General features: G+C 40.0%; 1 protein-coding gene across 3 annotated transcripts in view; it reads right to left on the bottom strand.

Annotated features, from left to right (window-relative positions):
• Positions 1–12,526: 12,526 nt before the first annotated feature.
• ccdc9b (coiled-coil domain containing 9B) overlaps positions 12,527–22,449 on the bottom strand; it is a 30,537-nt gene continuing 20,614 nt past the window's right edge. For all 3 annotated transcript variants that reach the window (XM_088354012.1, XM_088354013.1, XM_088354014.1), the window contains exons 10-13: positions 20,803–20,836; positions 20,192–20,732; positions 18,502–18,584; positions 12,527–16,972 (exon numbers count right to left, since the gene is read on the bottom strand). In XM_088354012.1, the coding sequence (XP_088210138.1) occupies positions 16,946–16,972; positions 18,502–18,584; positions 20,192–20,732; positions 20,803–20,836 (685 nt within the window). In that variant the 3' untranslated portion in view covers positions 12,527–16,945. The remainder of the gene's footprint in view (positions 16,973–18,501; positions 18,585–20,191; positions 20,733–20,802; positions 20,837–22,449) is intronic.

Below are 22,449 nucleotides of genomic sequence, written 5' to 3'. Positions count from 1 at the left end.
ATGTGCAGTGACACATTTCAAATTTTAACAGACTTTATACAAATCATAAACTAACCACCAGGATTTACGTTTGGTATTGTTACTTCCTGTGTATTTTGAAGGACAACAAAAAAAAAACAAAAAAACAAGCGTTACCTGAGATACAAGACTACAGTGCCACCTCTTTTTAGAAACTCAATTCCTTCCAGAACTGTTGTCAAAACTCGAATGGCTGGTGTGATTACAAATTTTCCCAATATGAAATAATTAAAAAAATAATTGCATTACTTTACATAACCCAAATAGTTATAAAAGCACACCTTCCTGATCGCCTAAACACATTCAAATAGTAATTACTGATAGATAAATACAGTAATAAGATAAATGAGATGATATTAATGCAATAAAAGTGTCAGAACCGGAACAGATGGTAACCAAACGCGTAACGTTTCACACAAAAGTTTATTTGGATATCGAGGAAGTCGGATGCGAGGAAACAAAGGACAGCGATCCAGTGATCGCTGGACAAGAGGAGCAAGCAGCTCTTGGGATCGGAGCGTGATCGGAATGCAGAAGTGAGTGGATTCGCCGGGGCGGGAGATCGGAGCGTGGTCGGGGCAAAACGGGTCGATAGCCGGAGCGGGAGATCAGAGCGTGGTCGGTGGGCAAATACGGGTCGATAGCCGGAGCAGAAGATCAGAATGTGGTCAAAGGGCAAAAACGGGTCAATAGCCGGAGACCAGTGTTCCCTTTAAGCTGCGCGCGTGCGCAATTGCGCACTGCTCCGACATTCTCGGCGCACAAGAAAATCTAGCCAGCGCACAAAAATGAGGGCTCAAAATTACTAATTAAGAAGCAACGTAAGTCAAAGTTACAGTGCATGAAGGTAAAAATACACGGGTTCCCCTGACGTTGTGTCCTAAATGCGCTATTTTGAAGTCGAACGAAGTTGAGTAAAGTTAGTAGAGTATGTCGAGAACCGGCTTCTTCGGCTCGGCTCACTAAAAGGAACCGGTTCTTTCGGGTCCTAAACGGCTCTTCAGGTTGTTTTTGCTTCTTTAATCCCGATGTGAACAAATGTTATGTAAAATTATGCACAAAGCCAGAAAAAAGAAAAGAAAGAAATGTAGGAAAAAAGTAAAAAATGTGATTAAGTACAGTTCTGTATCTTACAACCTACTAAATAAGCCTCCAAAAATGTTAATATCATGCGACAAAATATATCAGGAAATAAAAAGAAATGGATATCTTGTGAAAGAATTGTAAGAACAAACGACGTTTGTAGGCCGTACAACCTTTGCAACAGTACATCAGTCAATTCATTCAAAAGTGAAAAGAAAATTTGCACTGCCTGAAACTCAGCAAAATGTAACTTGATGTTAAGTTTTGGACATGTTTGATAATTAATTATCTTGCCGCTCTTGGGATTATGGTTGCTCACTGTTGTTTCAAGCGCTGCTCACCAACTTTGTGTGAACGCTCAGACCCATGGAAAATTAGAGGGAACATTGCCGGAGACCATCGGGAAATTAGGATTAGACGAGTAGATGAGTAGGATACGGATGAAGATGGGACAGACGGGAGCCAGAGTCAAAGTGCTTGCCTTGCGTATGCGAAGGTTCGCTGATGGACTGACAAGTAGTGACTGGAGTACTGAGTTTAAATAGGAGGTGAATGAATCAGGCAACGAGCAGCAGCTGGCGCCAAACTAGCGGGCACAGGTGAGGGCAATGAGTAATCATGACAAAAAGGCAAGTTTACTATGAGCGCCATAACGATTGTGTGTGCGTGGTGCGGAAGAAGGGTGGAGCGTTTGCAAAGAAGAGTCGCAGAGATCACTTGCCTGTCAATTTATAATGTTCCCTGCGTATTTTAGTATTGTTTTTCATTATTTGACATTTTGTGCGCCATATAACAATTTTCTCTGTCACTGGTAGCAGATGACAACGTTATGGTGGATTGCTAATATTGTTGTGGTACATAGTCTGTCCTGCTGTGGGTAAATAGTTGCGGCATTGTGTTTGTAAGGTTCATTAAAGCCTAACACATTTAGACAGGGGGCAGCACGGCGGCGCAGTGGTTAGCGCTTGTGCGGCACAGTTCATGTCATGGGAACCTGTCGTGGGTTCAAATCCAGCTCCAGACTTCCTGTGCGGAGTTTGTATGTTCTCCCCGTGCTTGCGTGGGTTTCCTCCGGGCACTCCGGTTTCCTCCCACGTTCCAAAAACATGCATTTCAGGTGAATTGGCCGGTCCAAATTGTCCCTAGGTGTGAATGAGCGAATGAGTTGTCTGTCCCTGTGTGCCCTGCGATTGGCTGGCAACCAGTTCAGGGTGTCCCCTGCCCACTGCCCGGAGATGGCTGGGATGGGCTCCAGCATCCCCGCGACCCTAATGAGGATAAGCGGTACGGCTGATGAGATGAGATGAGACATTTAGACAGATTTTCCCATTGTTTATGTTTTCCCCGCCTACACTCCAAAAATGTTAATAAATGCTAAAATGGAAATGTTTGCCGATTTTAAGTGTACTATTTAGTCAAAAGAATTAAATGAAAATACTTTAAAATGAAAAAAAAAATCACACTTTAGACAAGCAGCATAGCATTATGCTTATCTTAAAAAAAATATCAAAATGAAAAAATAAAAACATTAATTAAGGAAAAGATTCAAGTGTACTTTTTTATGCAACAACATACAGTTGTCAAATAATAACAATGTAACTTTAAGAAACATTTTCCACCAAGTTAAGACAAAAATAAGTAAATCAGCAAAATCAAACACATTCTGCTCGAATAGAAAAATTGTCGCTAATTATAAAGTTTTAAATGTCCGTGAAAATATAATTAAACTACAAAAAGAAATAGGCGACATTTTCTGACAATGGAGTAAGATTTTCTTTTCCCCCCAAAAAATAGTTATGCAATTAGCGATTTTTTTTTACCATGGAATCGCAATAGCGAGGCTGAATGTCCGGCCACCCTCTACAACTAAGCTAACAACCCTCACAAGCTGCCCCAGCGGAGCCTGTATTTCAGCAACGGCAGATCCATTAACCCTGAAATAAATGACTTGTAGCTTTAACTCGTGAGAACTGGCTACATTTGGGACTCTTTCATATTAATCATTGAGGAGACTTGGCTCAAATCGAGGACACCCGATGCTAGTGCGCAGCTACCCAGACGCTATCTAAATTGCTTTCTTATTCTGAAAGGCGAAGCCCTCCAATTTAGTTTTACTTTTGTATAATGACAATAAAACTTTCCATTCAACTGCAATTATGTGTCGTGTGTTATTAGTTGTAGATCTATAGTTATTATTTTGCTACAGTCTTATACTCTCAGTCGGTAATGACATCATCTCGAAGTAAGTTTAGCCCTTTAGGAGCTTTCATGAAAGTGCGACGTTGATTTTCACTTTTCGCGGGTGGTTCTTGTCCTGACTAACCACGTAAACCGATGGATCTTTGTAACAAAATTCTGGTGTTTAGAGGTGCTCGTGTAAAGAGGTACCACTATAGACTTTATTTTCAAGAACCATACTTACTCCTTAAAAGTCAAAGGCCTTACCGCCTTTCATCCATGCATTGCAACAACTCTCACTGGAAGCACTTCACACGGTCGCAGGTGTTCAACTATGATGTGGATATAAGAGCAAACGCCCGGTGCGTTATGTCAAAGGCCACATGTGAGGGAGGCGCGGATCGATCCGAGGACTCGCTGTGTAAAGCAAAGAGGAACACATTACACAATGCTGCTGCTTGCTGCTATTTTTGATCCATCTCTCTGAAAAGAACTATTAAGGGATGTTGACGAGCGCGGGACAAAAAAATAATGAGTTCATTCTGTGTTGATGCACGATGTTTCTTTTTTCCATTTAGTTGATTAATTGTGTTGCGCTACCATGCATAACATGCTACTGATTGTGTATTGTTGCTTTGCCAACAAAAAGTCCCGGAAAGTAAACTGAAACACATCATTTTGATTACACAGAAAAATTATTTTGTTCAAATAATTTTGCTGAATTCGATTTTTTTGGGGGGGTAGTATATGTATGACTACAAGTTTATAGTTCAGTTGAAATTGTCATGATTCCTGAGTCTGCTTCTTTGGCGCCAACTGCCTCGGACGCTGGTTGGCTGCTTGTCTCTTTTTAAACCCCCGTCTTCCTGTCACAAGTTGTCAGTCCGTCTGCGAAACTCAGCTTATGCTAGGCAAGCCTTTCGACCCTGACTCTATCTTGTCCTGATTCCTGTTTGATTCCCGGCTCCGACCCCTTTTCTGAACTTGACTACGTTTTTGCTCCCCCATCCCGGCCATCGATCTGTTTTTCCCCGCTCTCGACACTGCCTTAGCTCGCCACGGAAATACCACTTCCGCGCATTTCCCCACGATCAACGATCTACGGATCGTGTATCTTTGTCAGGAGACCGGACCAGATCGGAGGCAGGAAGGGAGAACTCATTCAAAAACAGAAAAACGAATGCAAGTGGGTCCTGTCTTCGTTCTGGTCCTGAAAGAAATTCATCATGAGGAGAGAAGGCATCAGTAAGAGGTTTAACTTGCATGGCAAACAGGAGAAGACCCAACCCTCAGTAAATAAATTCCAACCTGTTCTAAAAGTGTTTATTTTTTTTAATTAAATCTCATACGTTATAAAAAAGGGTGTGGAGATCAAAGAAACAGCAACATTATTGGCCGGTAGTGACATAATGTAAACAGTGCAGAACAGTTAGAATAACAACAATATATATATATATAAATATATATATATATATATATATATATATATATATATATATATATATATATATATATATATATATAAAAATGGACAATTCATTTTTTATTTTAATTATATATTATTTTAATTATGAATTAATTAATAATTTCTTATCATGTACATTTTGATTATAGATATTTGAATTAAAAAAGGCAAAATTATGTAATAGTAATACAGTTTTTCTTATGAATCCGACAACAAATGTTTAAAATAAAACGCTTCTGAAAATCGCTCCCCTAAAATATTCTAAATTATCCTTTAGCAAATGTATTTTATCGTCATGATAATTTTTTTAAATTTTACACTTTATTAGCTAATGTTATAGTAAAATGCAAATTGACTGCTTGAATGAAGAAATTATTATATTGCAGTTGTTCTCATGTAGAAATTATGTCATAATACAGTTTTTCCAATGAATCTTATAACAAATATTTGAAATAAAAAGCTGATGAAATACAAGATAACACTGATAATTTAAAAAATAACATAAAAACATTGCTTTTTTAAAATTAGCAAAAGTGTCTGCCAGATCAGGCGGCAGGGCGGATGGGTGGTTCAGGCTGGGTGCAGAGGTTCAGGCTTTAAGTCCAGCTACTGCAACCTTGCCTTGTGGAGTTTGCATGTTCTCCCCGTGTCTGTGTGGGTTTCCCCCAGGCACTCCGGTTTCCTCCCACATTCCAAAAACATGTCAAAATGTCAAAATTAGTGATACGCTTGGACGGCACAGCGACGCAGTGGTTAGCGCGTGTGCGGCACAGTTCTGAGGTCATGAGATCGAACATCCTGTGTGGAGTTTGCATGTTCTCCCTGTGCTTGTGTGAGTTTCCTCCGGGCACTCCGGTTTCCTCTCACATTCCAAAAACATGCATGCTAGGTTAATTGGTCGGTTCAAATTGTCCCTAGGTGTGAATGAGTGAGTGAGTTTTCTGTCCCTGTGTGCCCTCGACTGCCTGCCAACCGGTTCAGGGTCTCCCCTGCCCACTGCCCGAAGATAGCTGGGATGGGCTCCAGCTCCCCCGCGACCCTATTGAGGATAAGCGGTGCAGATAATGGATGAATGGATGCACTAGCAAGCTTCTGTAGTGCAGTGGTTAGCACATTTCCCCAATACGGAAAAGGTCCCTGCTTTGAGACTGGTAGGAACATATGTTTTTATTCATTTTTTTTCTATGATAGAGTATTGCCTATTGATTCTTGTACTGTATTCAAAAGGAGCAACAATTACACTATATTTATAAATTAAGGTAAGACAATAAAAAGTTTTTTTCTATGCTACAGTTTATATTTTGATTCCTTGATCCGTCAATTAAATTAGCAATAAGATCTCGGTTCAATAATTTGTAGATATGATTGTACCTTACCAGACACAAACCTTAACGCATGCCACTGACTGTTAGTACAAATTAGATAAGAGTTTAAATTATCACATTGGTAAAATAAAATTAAAAAAAAGATATTCCTCAAGTAAGACAACCTTGCATACTCTAAGAACCGGAAAATTATGTTATAACCATTTAAACTACTTCAAATGGTTTAGTTTACAATCGTGTTTTCCAAACAAAACAAGGTTGGGACATGACGCAGGCGCACAGTAGGGATTGCCAGTCCGCCTTTTGGCAGTCGATACTGAACTCATGTCCTTTATAAATTACATGCTTCGCCTATAATGAAACACCTCATGATCCGCCAACTGTTATTTCTTGTAGCTCCGAAATTCAGTGGAATAGAATAAACTAACACGATTCGCTGGTGTGCCATAGATCAATAAAAAGCCTGGATTTATTTTCAAATTAGCATCTCCAGAGACATAAAATCAGGTCAGGACAAAACAAGGTGGAGTTTGTAAGTTTGTTTTATTAGCACACAGACAATTAGCATCAGATTCAGATTCAGATTCAGATCTACTTTATTGTCATTCTAGTACACGTGTATACAGAACGAAATGTCGATGCATCTGACCCCCACAGTTTCCTTGAATGTACAGATATAAATAAAGTTGTATTGTAATTGGCTACGTATAGTATTTTACCATAGTGCCGATAGTGCAAGAAGAGTAGCTAACCAGATGTGCAAAATGGGCAGTCAGGTTAACAAGTCAGGTACACAGTAACATTAACACTGTAACAATAACGCTGTAATTACCATAGTGCAGAGAGCAATGTGCAATGAGTGGCAAGCTATAAAAAAACTGCCAGTAGTGCAAAAAGTCAGATTAGCAGCCGTTTAGATTTAAGTTAACTATATGTTAGATTGACCATTTAACAGTCTAATGGCCAGGGGGACTAGACTATTGCGGAGCCTGGTGGTCCTGCACCGCACACTGCAGAACCTCTTCCCAGAGGCTAGCAGAGTGAACAGTCCATGATGGGGGTGAGAGGGGTCCCCGGTAATGTTCTTAGCATGGGATAGGCAGCGCTTCTGGCCAATGTCCTGAATTGAGGGAAGTGTAGTCCCGATTATTTTCTCTGCTGTCCTCGTTACCCTCCTCACACTACCCCAGTCGGTAGCGCTGCAGCCACCACACCACACAGAGATACAGCTGGTCAGGATACTCTCTATGGTGCCCCTGTAGAATGTGATGAGGGAGGGTGGGGGCAGGTGGGCTCTCCTCATCCTCCGCAGGAAGTACAGGCGCTGCTGTGCCCTCTTAACCAGTGATGCAGTGTTCACGGACCAGGTGAGTTTGTTTGTAATGTGCACCCCCAGGAACTTGATACTGCTGACAACCTCCACAGCCTTGTTGTTGATGCAAAGTGGGGCATGGTTGGGCTGGTTTTTCCTAAAGTCGACAATGATCTCTTTAGTTTTGTCAACATTCAGGACCAGGCTGTTGTCCCTGCACCAGCCCACCAACTGCTCCACCTCCTCTCTGTAGGCTAGGTCGTTGTCATCCCTGATGAGGCCCACCACTGTTGTGTCGTCAGCATACTTCACGATGTGGTTTGTGGCGGACCTAGGGACGCAGTCGTGTGTCATCAAGGTGAACAGCAAGGGGCTTAGGACGCAGCCTTGGGGGGAGCTCGTGCTGAGGTAGATGACATCTGAACTGTTCTGACCTATCCGCACTGATTGGGGTCTGTCACAGAGGAAGTCCAGCAGCCAGTTCCGCAGGGGGGTGTTGAAACCCAGGAGTCTCATTTTGTCTACCAGGTGTTGTGGGATGATGGTGTTGAATGCTGAACTGAAGTCCAGGAACAGCATCCGCACATGGGTGTTCTTCTCCTCTAGATGTGTCAGGCTCAGGTGAAGCGCAGAGGAGATGGCATCCCTGGTGGAGCGGTTTGTCCTGTAGGCAAACTGAAAGGGGTCGAATGAGGAGCATGCAGGGGTTGTTGACGTAGGTGTTGCCAAGCTAATCTCACGCCACATTCAAGGAATACAGGAATGTAGAGTTTTTACCAAGAAATGAAGGCAGGAAAAAATAATTTGGAGTTCACTGACCAGCGTAAATTTGAGAAAAGTAACCTTTGTCAAGGGACAGTAAATGGCAAAAACATGTTTTGCACAATATCAAACATATATGCAGATTTCAGTTCAACCGAATACTACGAATCTTCTGTGGTTTATTAAGCTAGTTTACAACAAATAATGAAATATGGGATAAAGTATATGAAAAAAATTGAAAACTATTAAAATTTAAAAAAGGAGGAGCCAAATCAGGGGTGTCAAACTCATTTAGCTCGGGGCCACATGGTAAAAAAAAATTCTTACAGGGTCTAGACGAGAAAATTAATGGCATAAAAGTGTGCCTTAGCTGGAGGGCTGGGGTCCTTTTTGGAGGCTCAACATTGAATTATGATTCAGGGATGAAAGATTTGATAAGAAAACGACTATTGACTGTTTTTGTCCTCAAAATTTTTATTCCTCCAGTAAGATTTAATCTATTGTTGTGTTTGTGTAAAAAACAAAATCAAATTAAATTCATTTTTCGCTACTTGTCATTTGAATTGGGGAAAACTCATCCGGGCTGGAAAGTAACAAAAACAACACACATACACAAATTTTAATGATTGATTTTATTTTTTAATGAAAATGTTTACCTGAATATGGGAACTTGGCTCTTAGATTTCATATCTATTATACAAAGAAGCTAACGTTGAGTGCTATTTTTTAAAATTTTGTATTCTTCGTATTGCCTTAAACAGTGCCTCAGTGACTTTAGTTTTAAGTAAAATAACAAAAAGGGAATTTTTTCAATGTTCTCTGGTTGATTAATGGTAGTCAGCAAATACAACTTTGGGAGTCGTGCATAGCTTCGGTGACATATTTAAAACTGCAAGTCATTGTTTGACACGATGCAGCTCATTTTTCGGGGGCAACATTGGCTCAGGAGGTAAAGTGCTCGTTTTGGGATCAATAGGTCGCAGGTTCGATTTCCAGCTCCTCCGAGTTTTATGTCAAAGTGTCCTTGGGCAAGACACTGAATCCCTAATGCCGCCGATAGCAGGTAGTTGCCAGCTGTCGGTTAGTAAGTGTGTAAAAAGGGAAAAGTGTGAAGCATATTGTAAAGCTCTCTGGGAAGTCTTAATTGACTTGAAAAGCGCTATATAAACCATGTTTCAAATTTTTTTAACTTCTCTTATTATTGTCTATAGTTTGACACAAGTGTTCTAAATATTACTCACAGTCTCTTTAAGCTGCAAAATTTTAAACAAGGGAGCCAGCATCAAAGATAATATCTAAAAACATGTTTTTCCTTGTTGACTTGAACATATCGGCAAAACACGTCAAAGTTTATATGTGCCTGCAGTTAGTACCTTAAAGAATTCCATTTCTACGGTTTTCAAGTAGACGTTATTGACATTAATGCAAGTACGTTTGCTAGCAGCTCATTGACCTCGAACGACGTTTTCCTCAAGCACTGTGAATTGCAGTCAACAAAGTCCTACACGGCACTCAAGTCTTCAAACAGCCTGCAGGACTTATTTTCATGATAACACCCCCACTGCAGCGCATTGCGTCACGCCCCGGCAAAGTATCGGTTATCTTGTGCACTCCGATACTATGTGTGCAAATCTGCTCTTGTTGTTGGAATGAAAACGCATGACACTGAAAACAAAGTAAGGCCTGCCGCTGTCCCCGGAGACGGACGGCTGCCATGGTGACCGCCACAACCCGCAGGAGGAGATAATTAAAATAGTAACACATGAGGGAGGTCCCACCTGGATGGCGAACAGGGAGCCGTTTCCAATTCGCTACCTCGGCGGAGAGCTCATCAGAAATTAATTGAAAGCAACTGAAAGAGCGCAGAGGGCCAGAAGGGTTTGAAGGTCGAGTGGGATGGCGAGTTGACCAGGGTGCATCACAGTTGTTTATTTACAAGAGGGTTTATGCCAAATCAAAATAAGCGAACAAAAAGTTTGGGTGACTTTTTTTGTCAAGTACTAAACACTGAATAAAAATAATATGAAAATTCTTTAGAATTGTCTTTATTGTCAAGAGCAAAATGGCTCCTTGTTGCTGTGCTCATACACGATGGAATTCGGCTGCTTTTAATGATCAGTTGTCGGGACGTACAATACCAGATTTGCCCGCGAGATGGGGTTAGGGACGTTATAAAAACACACGACACAAAAGCAGATGTTTATTGATTTTGTTGGTATTTATTTGCGATGCCTTGACACGAAACTAAAGACAGTTGCGGAGACCCAAAGTGCATTTTGACGAAAATCGGTTCAGCGTTTTGAGAGCCTAGTAATCACAAACACACACGCACAAATCGGTATTTACAAAGTTATTATATTTGATTAGATGAATAGAAATAAAATAGATCAGGGTTGAGATTATCGTATATAAATGTAGATTAGACAAGTATAATGGGCTGGCGTTGCCAGGTTTGGCATTGTCGATCATTTTACTTGGAAAAGGTTGTTGGGACCGTAATTTGTTGAAAACGTGCCAGGGAGCCACTAGGAAAGCAGATGTTTATTGATTTTGTTGGTATTTATTGGGAGTGCCTTGACACAAAACCAAGCTAAAGACACTTACTGAGGCCTAAAGTACCACTGTAAACATCTTCATGAAAACTGGTTTAGCTGTTTTGTAGAGTATAAGTCACATATTAACACACTCACATGCAGACACATACATTGGCTTGCGAAACTATTTGGCCCCCTTGAACTTTGTGACCTTTTGCCACATTTCAGACTTCAACAAAGTCCAGGTGCATTTATACAGAGACTTGATTACACACAGGTGGATTCCATTTATCATCGTTAGTCATTTAGATCAACATTGAATCGTTCAGAGATCCACAAACACTTTTTCGTTTTTTATTTGTTAAAAAAGTTTAAAATATCCAATAAAGTGTGTTCCACTTATTGCCGATGCTTCACAAGAAATTAGTTTTATATCTTTGTTTGAAGTCTGAAATATGGAAAAAGGTCACAAAGTTGAAGGGGGCCAAATAGTTTCGCAACTACTACCAACTGTACATCTGGATTTATAAAGTAGTGTATTAGTTTATTAGTAATGTTGTTTTTTTACATTTTGGATATTCGTAATATTCTTCTATGTATACATGAATATAGTTTCTTAGTTTTATTACGCTGCCAACTGTGTGGACAGCAAAGTAAGGATTTCATTGTGCATATAAAAATAAACACTTTGAATTTGAACTTAAAATAAACTCACGTGTGGGCTTTACATACAACTATAAAATTGAATACTGAAATCAGAGGGTAAGCTTAAATCCACACGTTTGGTTGTGTGTCCCCAGTACTAAATGCTCATGGGTAAGAGACGTGGCTTACACAGCAAGAACAAACAAACGGGAAAACACAGAATTTACAGTAACCGTGTTCTGAATTTTGGTCTTTTTATTTGTAAAATTTCTTCGCGATGCACCATGCCTGGAGAAAAAAAAGAGAAGATCTCGGAAAGCTCGCTGAAATGTAGGACATCTTCAAGCGGTTTAAAGCCCAAAGACAAAATGGATCTGGAGTGCCTCGGTTAAGTGTTCGTTTCCAAGCTCTCAAGACAGCACAAGCCAAGAAATATGGAGGCTTCACTGCTTCCAAATGTTGATGTACACATTTTCTTCTGTTTATTTGATCATTTTTTGTATAATGATTATATTTCAAAACACTTTTAGGGAATTGTCTTGTATGTGAATATACATGGAAATTTGTAAAATGCTTATTTTTTGGTGGCAGTAATCTAGCGTGGGAGGGGGGGGGATTGACTGGGGTATATTTTAAATGAAGTAATGGTAACTATAACTAATCACTATTGTTCAGTAACGCGCCCAACACGGTTCTTTGTGTTGTTGCGCCTGCAGGACCACAGGTGCTCATAATCTCATTTTACAGGGCTTCCTTTGTCAAATGTGTTTTTTTTCCATGCTTGCTTGCAAGCACGTGTGCACATATGCGAAAAACACAAGTAAACGTGGCATACGCTGCTGCGTCACAATGACATCTAGATACAAAATCGAGTGGGACAGAATCCTGAAAATAGAGCTCACTTTGCCCCAAGCATTAACAAAGGTTGCCTGTTTTTTTTGTAATCGAAAGAAAACCCCAAGACTGCAAAGGCCCCAAATTTGGATTTTATTTCATGTTTTTGGGGTGTGGGGTTGGGGGTTGGTGACTCTTTATATAACCACAGTTGAAGCTGAGAGAACCTGCATTGTGTCAGTGAACAACTGCACTTGTGATTACATAACCTTCCTTTTTGGATTTTTACCATACTTGGAGTATATTTGGACTATTGATAAGTAAGACATACTTTCATGAAGAAACAGAAACTACAAGAGTAAGCCTGAGATGGATGAATAGTCAGTTTTATTTGACTGGCGGCAAAATACAAGGCACAACAACATTCTTGTTTTTTTCCCTACAAAGAAAAGAACAACAGTGCAACAAGGGCAAGTGCAGTTGAATATCTGTAAATTATACATCCATCCATCTGCACCGCTTATTCTCAGTAGGGTCGCGGGGGGTGCTGGAACCCACCCCACCTATCTTCGGGCAGTGGGCAGGGACACCCTAAACTGGTTGCCACAAAGACAGACAACTCACACCTAGGGACAATTTTGACCAGCCAATTAACCTGACATGCATGTTTTTGGAATGTGGGAGGAAACCGGAGTGCTCAGAGCAAACCCACAAAGGCACGAGGAGAACATGCAAACTCCACACGGGGAGGCTGCGGTAGCTGGACTTGAAGCCTGAACCTCTGCACGGTGGGGCAGGACGCTAACTACCTAGACACCGTGCTGCCCCATCTGTGAACTACTGTCAGTTTAATCCGACATCAAGAGTTCAAGGGTTCAAGTGTTTCCCTCCGGAATGAGCCTCAAGGCCCCAGTGGACAAAACAACAGTTAGATGACCGCCACTAAATTTAGAAGGAAGTGCAAAAAGTCTTTATTTTAAAGGCATGGGGACATTTTTTTATATCCCTGCTGTCAAACCTACAAATGTGCAAAGTTTAATTTCTTAGCAAGTGCATTCAAATGTTACAACGAGCCAGTAAGCCGTGGAGAAAACACCTATGTGGGAATAAAGGTATAAGTTAACACATACAGAAATATGCCATTTAAATAAATGAACACAGAAATAAATCACGTAATACTTAAACATATGCCATAAATGCATTTCATTTATTTTTAAATTTTTTTTCATATCAGGGTTTATTTTGTTGCGTACTGTGTCGTTTATCACATGTTATTAAAATGCCACATGTCAAAAACACGTCATGAATGACAAAATACACACAAAATAAATAACGGAATAAATAAATGTCATGTATTTGGGTATTACGAACGCATTTTTGCGTTCAAAGCCGTATATTTTTAGGGCTTGTTTTATTATACATTTATTTCTAAATATGGCCGAATTAGTCCTCCATAGGAAGCGAACTTAAATATTCAAGTGTTAAATGTACAACGCTGTCCTGTGGTGAGGGGCCCTCTCCCCCTGGGAGGTGTGAGAATTCTCCCACCGTGATCCGCTGTGTGTCATAAGAGGCGACTAAAGTGGAGGGAGCGAGGGGAATGGGGATCCTCTCCTCTCTATCTCTACTCCCTATGAGACAGCAGGGCAAAGAAAGGGGAGCGAGAGACCGAAAGGTCTCGCAAACCCTAGTTATAGGCTCACTAAATGTGAGAGGATGTGGAAGTAAAGCGACTGAGTGTCTTTGTTTTTGCTATGCGTTTGTCTTGCTGTCGGTGACCCCTCTCGAGGGATATGACCAGGGAAGATAGATAGATAAATGTACAGCTGGAAATGACACTCAGCAAAACCAACTAATTCTATGAGATGTAGAAAAATGTGAAAAAAAAAATGAAACACAAGCACATTTCATGGAAAGCAAAACATTTTTTTTTAAAAAGCAACACTTTAAAGTAGTTAGTAAAAGAAAATCAATTCTAAAAGGAAAGCCTCGAAAACAACGGAGAGAACATTACGTTTTTGGCAAATTAAGTGAATAATAGAATAGTAACGGCTGCTATTTCGTATTATAAATTTTAACGATAAAATTTTTAATAATAAATTCTATATTAATAATAATAATAATAATAATAATAATAATGATTATTATTATACCTGTTATTCCTGTTTAAAGATGGACACATGTTATGATTACTAATAATATTACTAATAATACAAATATAATCTTATTTCTATTAGTATCACTCTAAAAATTAACATTATTATTTAATGTCTTTGAAAAAAGAATAAAGAAATGTTATTGTTTTATTTACAAAAGTAACTTGTTATTTCAAAAATATATATTATAAGAGGACATTTTGTATTATTTAGCAAAGGGGTTTCCAATGTAGTGCCGGCAGCCACTAGGTAGCCCTCTAAGAACCCTTGATTAGCCCATGGACTAATTCTGAAAGTATATCATTGGTCATTGTGATTTCCTAAAAATTGTATTTCTAACTGGCACAATGTTTAGTGGTTGACTGAACACATTTCTATCTCACCCTGTTTGATATCTGACTACAGTCTCCAGTGTTTGGTATCGATGCCATCTGTCTTATCCTGTCAGATACCTTGGTACAATCTTCAGTATCGGGTATCGTTCTCGTCTATCTCGTCCTGTTTGATATCGGTCTCCAGTCTCCAGTGTCTGGTATTGTTCCCATCAATCTCGTCCTGTTTGATATCGGACTCCAGTCTCCAGTGTCGGGTATCGATCCCGTCTGTCTCGCCCTGGCTGATACCTTGCTACAATCTCCAGTATCGGGTATCGTCCCCGTCTATCTCGTCCTGTTTGATATCGAACACCAGTCTCCAGTGCCTGGTATCGTTCCCGTCTATCTCGTCCTGTTTGATATCGGTCTCCAGTCTCCAGTGTCTGGTATCGTTCCCATCAATCTCGTCCTGTTTGATATCGGACTCCAGTCTCCAGTGTCGGGTATCGATCCCGTCTGTCTCGCCCTGGCTGATACCTTGCTACAATCTCCAGTATCGGGTATCGTCACCCGTCTATCTCCTCCTGTTTGATATCGAACACCAGTCTCCAGTGTCTGGTATCGACCCTGTCCGTCTCATCTTGTCTGATATCTGTCTTCAGTCTCCTGTATCTGATATCAAGCCTGTCTGTCTCGTCCTGTCCGGTATCGACCCCATCTGTCCGGTATCTACTCGTGTAGCTGGTATTGATCTGGTAGGCTTCTGGCTTCCTGTTGTTCCACGCCAGACTTCTGCCTTACTTCTTCTGGCGTTTGTGTTAACGTGCATGACTGCCCCATTCCCGTAAAATAAAGCTTGTGTGAGAAACGTTACGCATCTGGGTTCTCCTGCTGTTCTGGTTCTGACACTAGATGTTCCTGTATCGCGTAATGCAACAGAATAAAGAGTGCTACAAAGCTCAAAGAGAAATACAAACTACGTTGACACAAAGTGACCAAACTGGACAATTTCTTAACTCACTATTTTGCCGCGCTTTTAAAAGGTTTTTGTTTTTTGAGGGAAGCCCGTAGCAGCAAGATGGTGGACAATCATGTCACCCCTATGGTGAGGCTCATGTTATGTAAAATACATACACATTTCTTGACCTACTCATGTATTTTAGTTTATAGTTCAAATCAATAGATTTTTTTGAATAAATTAAGCTTGTTCAACACGAGGAGGCACTAAATAATACACAATGTCCTCTAAAGTCTACATTTACTCGAGGCTGTAGAAGAGTTAAGTGCTATACTGTTGCAAGATGCAGGTGGGCATGAACCTTTGAGTTTACATTTGAAACGGTTCCTTTACAAACAACAACATATACTGCAATACCAAGAAGGATAAAAAAATACATCTTTAATCATTCACTGCTAAACTAGTCAAAAATGATTATAGTCGTCCATAGCAGTCATTGGTAATAAAGGAATCAGTGAAGGCTGAATAGTGGTTAGGGCACAAGAACATTGTAATAATAGTGTTTTACCAGGATTTTACTGTATAAAAATGGGGAAACGTCAACGTGTGAAGATGTAAATGGTCTGCATTTATATATCGCTTTTCAAGTCAATGAAGAAAAAAGCGCTTTACAATGTGCTTCACACCTACCCATTCACACACACACATACACACACACCAATAGGAGTCAGCCATGCAAGGCGCCTACCTGCTTATTTGGGGCATTAGGGATTCAGTGTCTTGCCCAAGGACACTTCAACATATAACATCGAGGAGCCAAAAATTGAACATGCGACCTCTTGATCCCAAGACGAGCGCTCTACCTAATGCCGCTAATGCCGTCCTTATATGTGCAACATATATTTACGCTTGTTTTATGTGCAAAGCGTGATGTCATTCATAAGCCGTATTTGTACAGAAAAATGTAATCGGATTACATTTTCCATATGTAAATAGGAGTTACACATCAGTAGTTTAGTTTATTAATCAACACGAATTTTATAATGAAATTTCTTGTTAATAGTGGTTGTTAATGGGAGTTATATTAACTTTTGACTGATGATTGAAAACTGTAGATTATATTACCAAGATTGAAACTAGCCAAGGGGCAGAATCAGGCACTACTGAGTCATTTTTTTCAAAGCCTATCTTCAGTGTTGACACTAATATTCTAGCTTAAAACAACACATGTAAACAATCATCAGTATTGCACTCAAATGTGGAAATGATGCGTCGCCTCCTGTAGTACTCCAACGCAGCACTACTGTGTAACTTGGAGACGCGCCATCGCTTCCATATTCCGGCCTTTCGACATTTGCACGTCAGACAATCTTGCCGTGTTCTCTCGCCTGCGAACAAAAAGCAGAGATTGTGATAGTTATGTGCAGTCAGGGGAGGCAGGGGTGGGCTGTGCCTCACCTGTCATAAAAAAATATGAAATGTTTATTTCCGGTTTTAAGTTTGTTTTTTTTATCCTTGTGTTCACCTTATTTTAAGGACCACCTGTGTATGTTATCATTCAGCTTGCAAGGAAAATCACAGCTCGTCATTAGAAAATTAATCTACTAGCAGCTTTGGCCAGAATTACAAGGAATTCAGGCAAAAACAAAGCGGGTTCACACTGCAGTGTTTTAAGCGCGGTATTTTGACGTCAATGTCAGCACAAGAGAGAGAGGGCGAGGGGAACTGAAGAGGCGACAGGGGGGAAGGAGATTTAAAATATACATATATTCTTGTACTTTCTTTTTTATCAATAAGGCATTAAAATATGGAGACAAGTACGGTTAACTTTAATTATCGCATGCACCGTTAGACTACGAAGCTACGGGAACCTTCTTATCTACAAGCCTACATCAGTGTTACTGCGTGCAAGGTTCCGTGTCTTTATAGAGAAGCGACTCTTTTGGCTCGGCTCACTAAAAAGAGCCGTTTCTCTCGGCCTCCAAACTGTTTTTAAGATTGACATAATAGGGGGAAATTTAAAAAAAAAGAAAAATGGATACTAATAAAATAAGAAACAAAAGGAAAAAAATAAAGAAAAAGGGAAAGAAGAAAAAAAGGTAAAATCAAGAAAAAATTAAAAAGAGAAAAAAATCAGGGGAAAAAATAAAAAGCGAAAACAAAGAGAAAGGGAACTAACAAATGAAAAGGAAAACTAGAAAAAAAAAGAAAAAAGTAAAAAGTGATGAAAAAAAAAAAAAAAAAAAAATTGGGTGGTTGTTTTAATCGCTCCGGTGACACATACAGTTACATACAGTTCTTTTGCCTCAAGGCAGAGAGCGACAGTGAGACAAAGGATTCCGATTTGGCGAGCACCCCAGCCCTAAAATATAGAATTAGTGATCAGCAAGCTAACCTCAAGCCAAGCCACCCAGACATGTTTTCATTGTTGCATGAACTTTTTTTTTCATAATGGAGTATTACCTATTGACGCTTTTATTCAAAAGGAGAGGCGCATACACTTCATTTAAAAGGTAAGGTATGACAATAAGACATTTTTCTATTCTACAGGTTGTATATATATCGCGTTCTTGCTCCGCCAATCAATTGATGAATAAAATGTAGCTTTGTTTCTTTGTGAATCTGACTGTGCCTCACCAGACGCGAACCTCAGCACACGTCACTGCATTGTGATTACCTCCACTTTGATCAAAAAGTCATCCGTACAGCTCACTGTGCACTGGTAGGGGGATGAGATGAAACATTGAGCCGAAAACCGAGCGGCCCCGGGGGATGACGAACACACTTCCACTGAAATTAGATATCACGCTCACACGCTCTTTGGTCTATTCAACATCATCCTCCATTTGCACTCTCTGTCAGTCAATTTACACAGCCATCAATTCCCTTCGGTAGTCTCCCTCTGCCGCGCACTGACCTTCTCGCTGTGGCTGAAGTGTTCCGGGTGGGACTCATTCGATTCTTGGCCCAAAAGGTGTAAATGTGAGTCAGTTGCGTCCTCTGAGAAAGAAAAACAGAGTTTGGTTTACAGTAGCACTGTCAAGTAGCTAAGTCACTGGTGGAGATTTATAAACAAGTCCATCCACATATACAGATTTATATGTTTTGCTTGAAAACGATTTTCGTTTTAGGTAAAAATGTTTTAAGGTAAAAACTATAAAACACTTGTAAAACCACTTATAAAGGTATAAATCTGTTAGTTTTCCTTTTTTTTATTTCTACAAATACAAAGTTTACTCGTAATTATATTTTTACATGTTACATGTACACAAATTTTGGTGGTTGGCACGCAGCCCCAGAGTGTGGAGGTCCAGGGTTCAATTCTAGCTATCGCTGCCTCCCCTTGCAAAGTTTGCATGCTCTCCCTGTGCTTGCGTGGGTTTCCTCCGGGCACTCCGGGTGTTCTCCCACATTCAAAAAACATGCAGGTTAGGAAGATTGGCTGGTCCAAATTGTCCCTAGGTGTGAATGAGCGAGTGAATTGTCTGTCTCTGTGTGCCCTGCGACTGGCTGGCAACCGGTTCAGAGTTTTCCGGTAACATGCTCTATATTATTTCAATCATCACATCAATATATTGACCAATTAAATCCTTAACCTTATATCTATACGTATAATTTGATGTAGTTATTTCCTTTTTTACTACTTGTTTTATTCTCTTGACATCCTAATGTATCCATTCATTTAGTTCAGAGGTGGCCACCCGGTATTTGAGGACTTTTGCAAGTTTTTGGAGGTTTCTTTTCTTCAAATTCTGATCTAGTTGTTATACAGTCCCTACAGGGGGTGTTCTGATTTACTGTTGGAGGGAAGGTCTTGAGTCTTGCCTTGAGACTTATCAAATCACCTGCAGGATTTGGTCTGGACAAAGGACTTGTATGAAGCTGGGATCTGGGAAGATTTCCACTGACGCATGTTTTGTTTTAGTCATAGCCCGCCAGGCTCCACCCTTCTGACATATACATTATTGTCAGCTATGTTGAGAGCGCACTTTTGAAACCCTTACAGCCTTTTTCTGTACACACAAGTCCAGAATACCAGAATATTCTGTTTTGCTTTTATTTGTTTTATTGTAATACAAACCTCAACCGGACTGCACAACTCCAGCACTTGTTTTACCCATCACACACGAAGGAAAAAAAGTTATATTCCATCATTAAGTTTATGTAAGAGAACAGAGAAAACAGAAAGTCTTACAACCAAATACTCTACAAGCTTTTTTACGAATGTATACATATTGGACCTAGAGGTTTGTTGACTCACGGGTGAAGTGGAGAGACTTTAACTTATTAGAATGTACTATGCAAATTGGTTTTGCTGGCACCGTGCAGAAAAACTGTGTGACAATAGGATAAGGTCTGTTCTCTCTGCTCGCTCTGTTTTTATAACATTGATTTTTTTCTGTAGGTGTATATAGAGCTCAATGGTTATACACAAATGCACACAGCTCCTACTGTAGTCTCAACTTTATGCGCCTTACAATCCTGTGCGGCTTATTGTTTGGAAACTAAGGTAATTATTCATTTTTGGCTAAGCAAGAGCCATCTACAGTCCAGAAAATATGGTAAATATAATTTATTTTTTGTTTACAGGCTGTTGCATAGCCCACCTGTGTTTATGTTGTCCTTGTCACGCTCCTTTAGCAGGGCGGAGCTTTTCGGTCGGGAATCATCACCATTATTGGAAAGACTGCAGGGGGTCGAGGAGGCATCCGTGTTTTTTTCACTACATTCACTTTCCAAAGCCTGCCTCTGACAAGGAGTCTCTTCATTCTTGCCACTTTCCGGTTGATGCCGGGGTGCTTTGTGTCGGTTCTTTTTTTGCAGGGATCCTTTCAAGCCCGTCACACTTGATTGGGAGTTTGCGCCATTCCTGGATTCAGTGATTGGCTTTGTGTGAGCCTCCTGGATCAGATCCTGAGAGAATCGCACTTTCCTCTCAGCAGTTCGAGAGGAAGAGGTGTCGGCTTTGTCCTGTTTAGAGGTTTCCGTTATTAAGTTTGAACTTTTGGATTGGCTCTCCTCCTCAAAAGTATTTAAAACATCTGGAGTGTGCGACAGTTTTGGTTTTGGGTCCTGAACTCTTTGCTGTTCGGCATCTGTGAGTGCATCGAGTTCCTCTAGGAATTCTTCCAGTTGAATATCTGATGTCTAAAAACAAGACTTGATGGTCAAATATATAAGAGTCCGTCGTGCTTTGTAAAAAATGGGATGATCTCACCAGTATATTATCTCCTTCCTCTTGATCTTGCCATCTAAAAGAAATGTTCCTATTAAGATATTACACAAGTACAAATCCCAACTAAAAGCAAAAATCCACCATCATAAATACCAGCCATGGCTATGCAACTTTTCAGATTGTGCCCAGTCATTTTCCCCTCCCACCCGGTTAGTTTAAATGCATCCCGATGAGTTTGGTGAGCCCTCCCACAAGCTGAGCATTGATTGGTCTTAATCGAAACAATGACAAGAAATACTTCCAGTGTTGCTACTTCTGGCATAATTCATTTTAACTTACAGAAGTACTCAAAACTGTTTAGCTAACGGATTTGGGTTCAAATGAGTACTACTTTGCTTAAATATATTTTTTAAAAACAAACTCCAGCAGTGAAGCACTTAACTACTAAATGTACCAGTTTATGCTTTGGAAAGCTCGAATGTTACCATGGTCTTTCCGGACATTTTCAGCATCTTACCTAGTGTTTACTATTCTGTGTACAGTAATGCTGATTGTGATTCACCCTGGTCAATCCTGGAGGGGGGATTGCCAGGTGTGAGGTCCTTTCTCAGGGTTTCTCTTTTCTCCTCACACTGGGGTTCTTGGGTTGTTCCTTGCCCGCATGCTGGCTTGGGATCGGGTAATTGTGTCATTGTAATCCTGTGCAGTCCTTTGACACATTTTTTTGTGATTATAGGCTATATAAATAAATGTGACTTGACATGTGTGACTTGACTATTTGTTCTACAAGCATGACTACAAGTACTATTACCAGTATAAGACTTCCAAGTACCTTTACTAGTTCTACAAGTAGTACAAGGCCTACTAGTAGTACATGTAGTTGTGCTACAAGTACTACAAGTTTTCAAAGAACTACTACAGTCATTGCAAGTATTACTAATACATCAACGACATGTGCTGCAGCTGCAGATATAAAATAAATAATACTCTTTGTACTACACGCATCAGATGTTTTTTCTGTTTTCACTAATAGACCCCTGCAAAGGAGATTACATAGGATACCAGTTCATGGACTTGACTATTGGGAACTGTCATTGTCACTATCAGCCAATCGTGTTGCTGTTCTTTGATATCCACACTCCTTGGGGTGGATCTGCTTTTGCATCGTAGGGGATTTAATTAAACGAAAGGGCTCAGGGCAAGGCTTTTAGAAAAGGTCGGGACTTCTTATCCAGGGTTGGGTAGGGTTACTTTAACTGGATTACTTTCAATTACTTTTGGATTACTCCAATACCAAATATGCTAATAAAAGACAAAATAAACTAAATATGAATAAAATTATGACTCACAACACATGGTAAGCTTTCTCTCCTGGCTTTGATCTCTTTGATCTCCGGAAAACTAACATAAAATGCGACAGAAACAAAATGAAAATAAATCCAAACAGCTTGCCGACATCATTTTTGTCTTTCCATGTATTCCGTTACTCCCCAAGCCTGCACAAAATTGAGTGATTTTATTCATATTTAGTTTATTTTGTCTTTTATTAGCATATTTGGTATTGGAATAATCCAAAAGTAATTGAAAGTAATCAAGTTAAAGGAACCCTACCCAACCCTGTACTTATCTGAGGTTTGGGTTCTTCCCAGTGTTCCGTGGATGTTTAAAATTAATTAACGTCTTCTCTCC

The sequence above is a fragment of the Urocampus carinirostris genome, chromosome 15 (genome assembly GCF_059441175.1).
Source record: "Urocampus carinirostris isolate Australia breed hairy pipefish chromosome 15, RoL_Ucar_1.0, whole genome shotgun sequence".
Classification (NCBI taxonomy): Eukaryota; Metazoa; Chordata; class Actinopteri; order Syngnathiformes; family Syngnathidae; genus Urocampus; species Urocampus carinirostris.
This window is presented reverse-complemented; position numbering and strand designations above follow the sequence as displayed.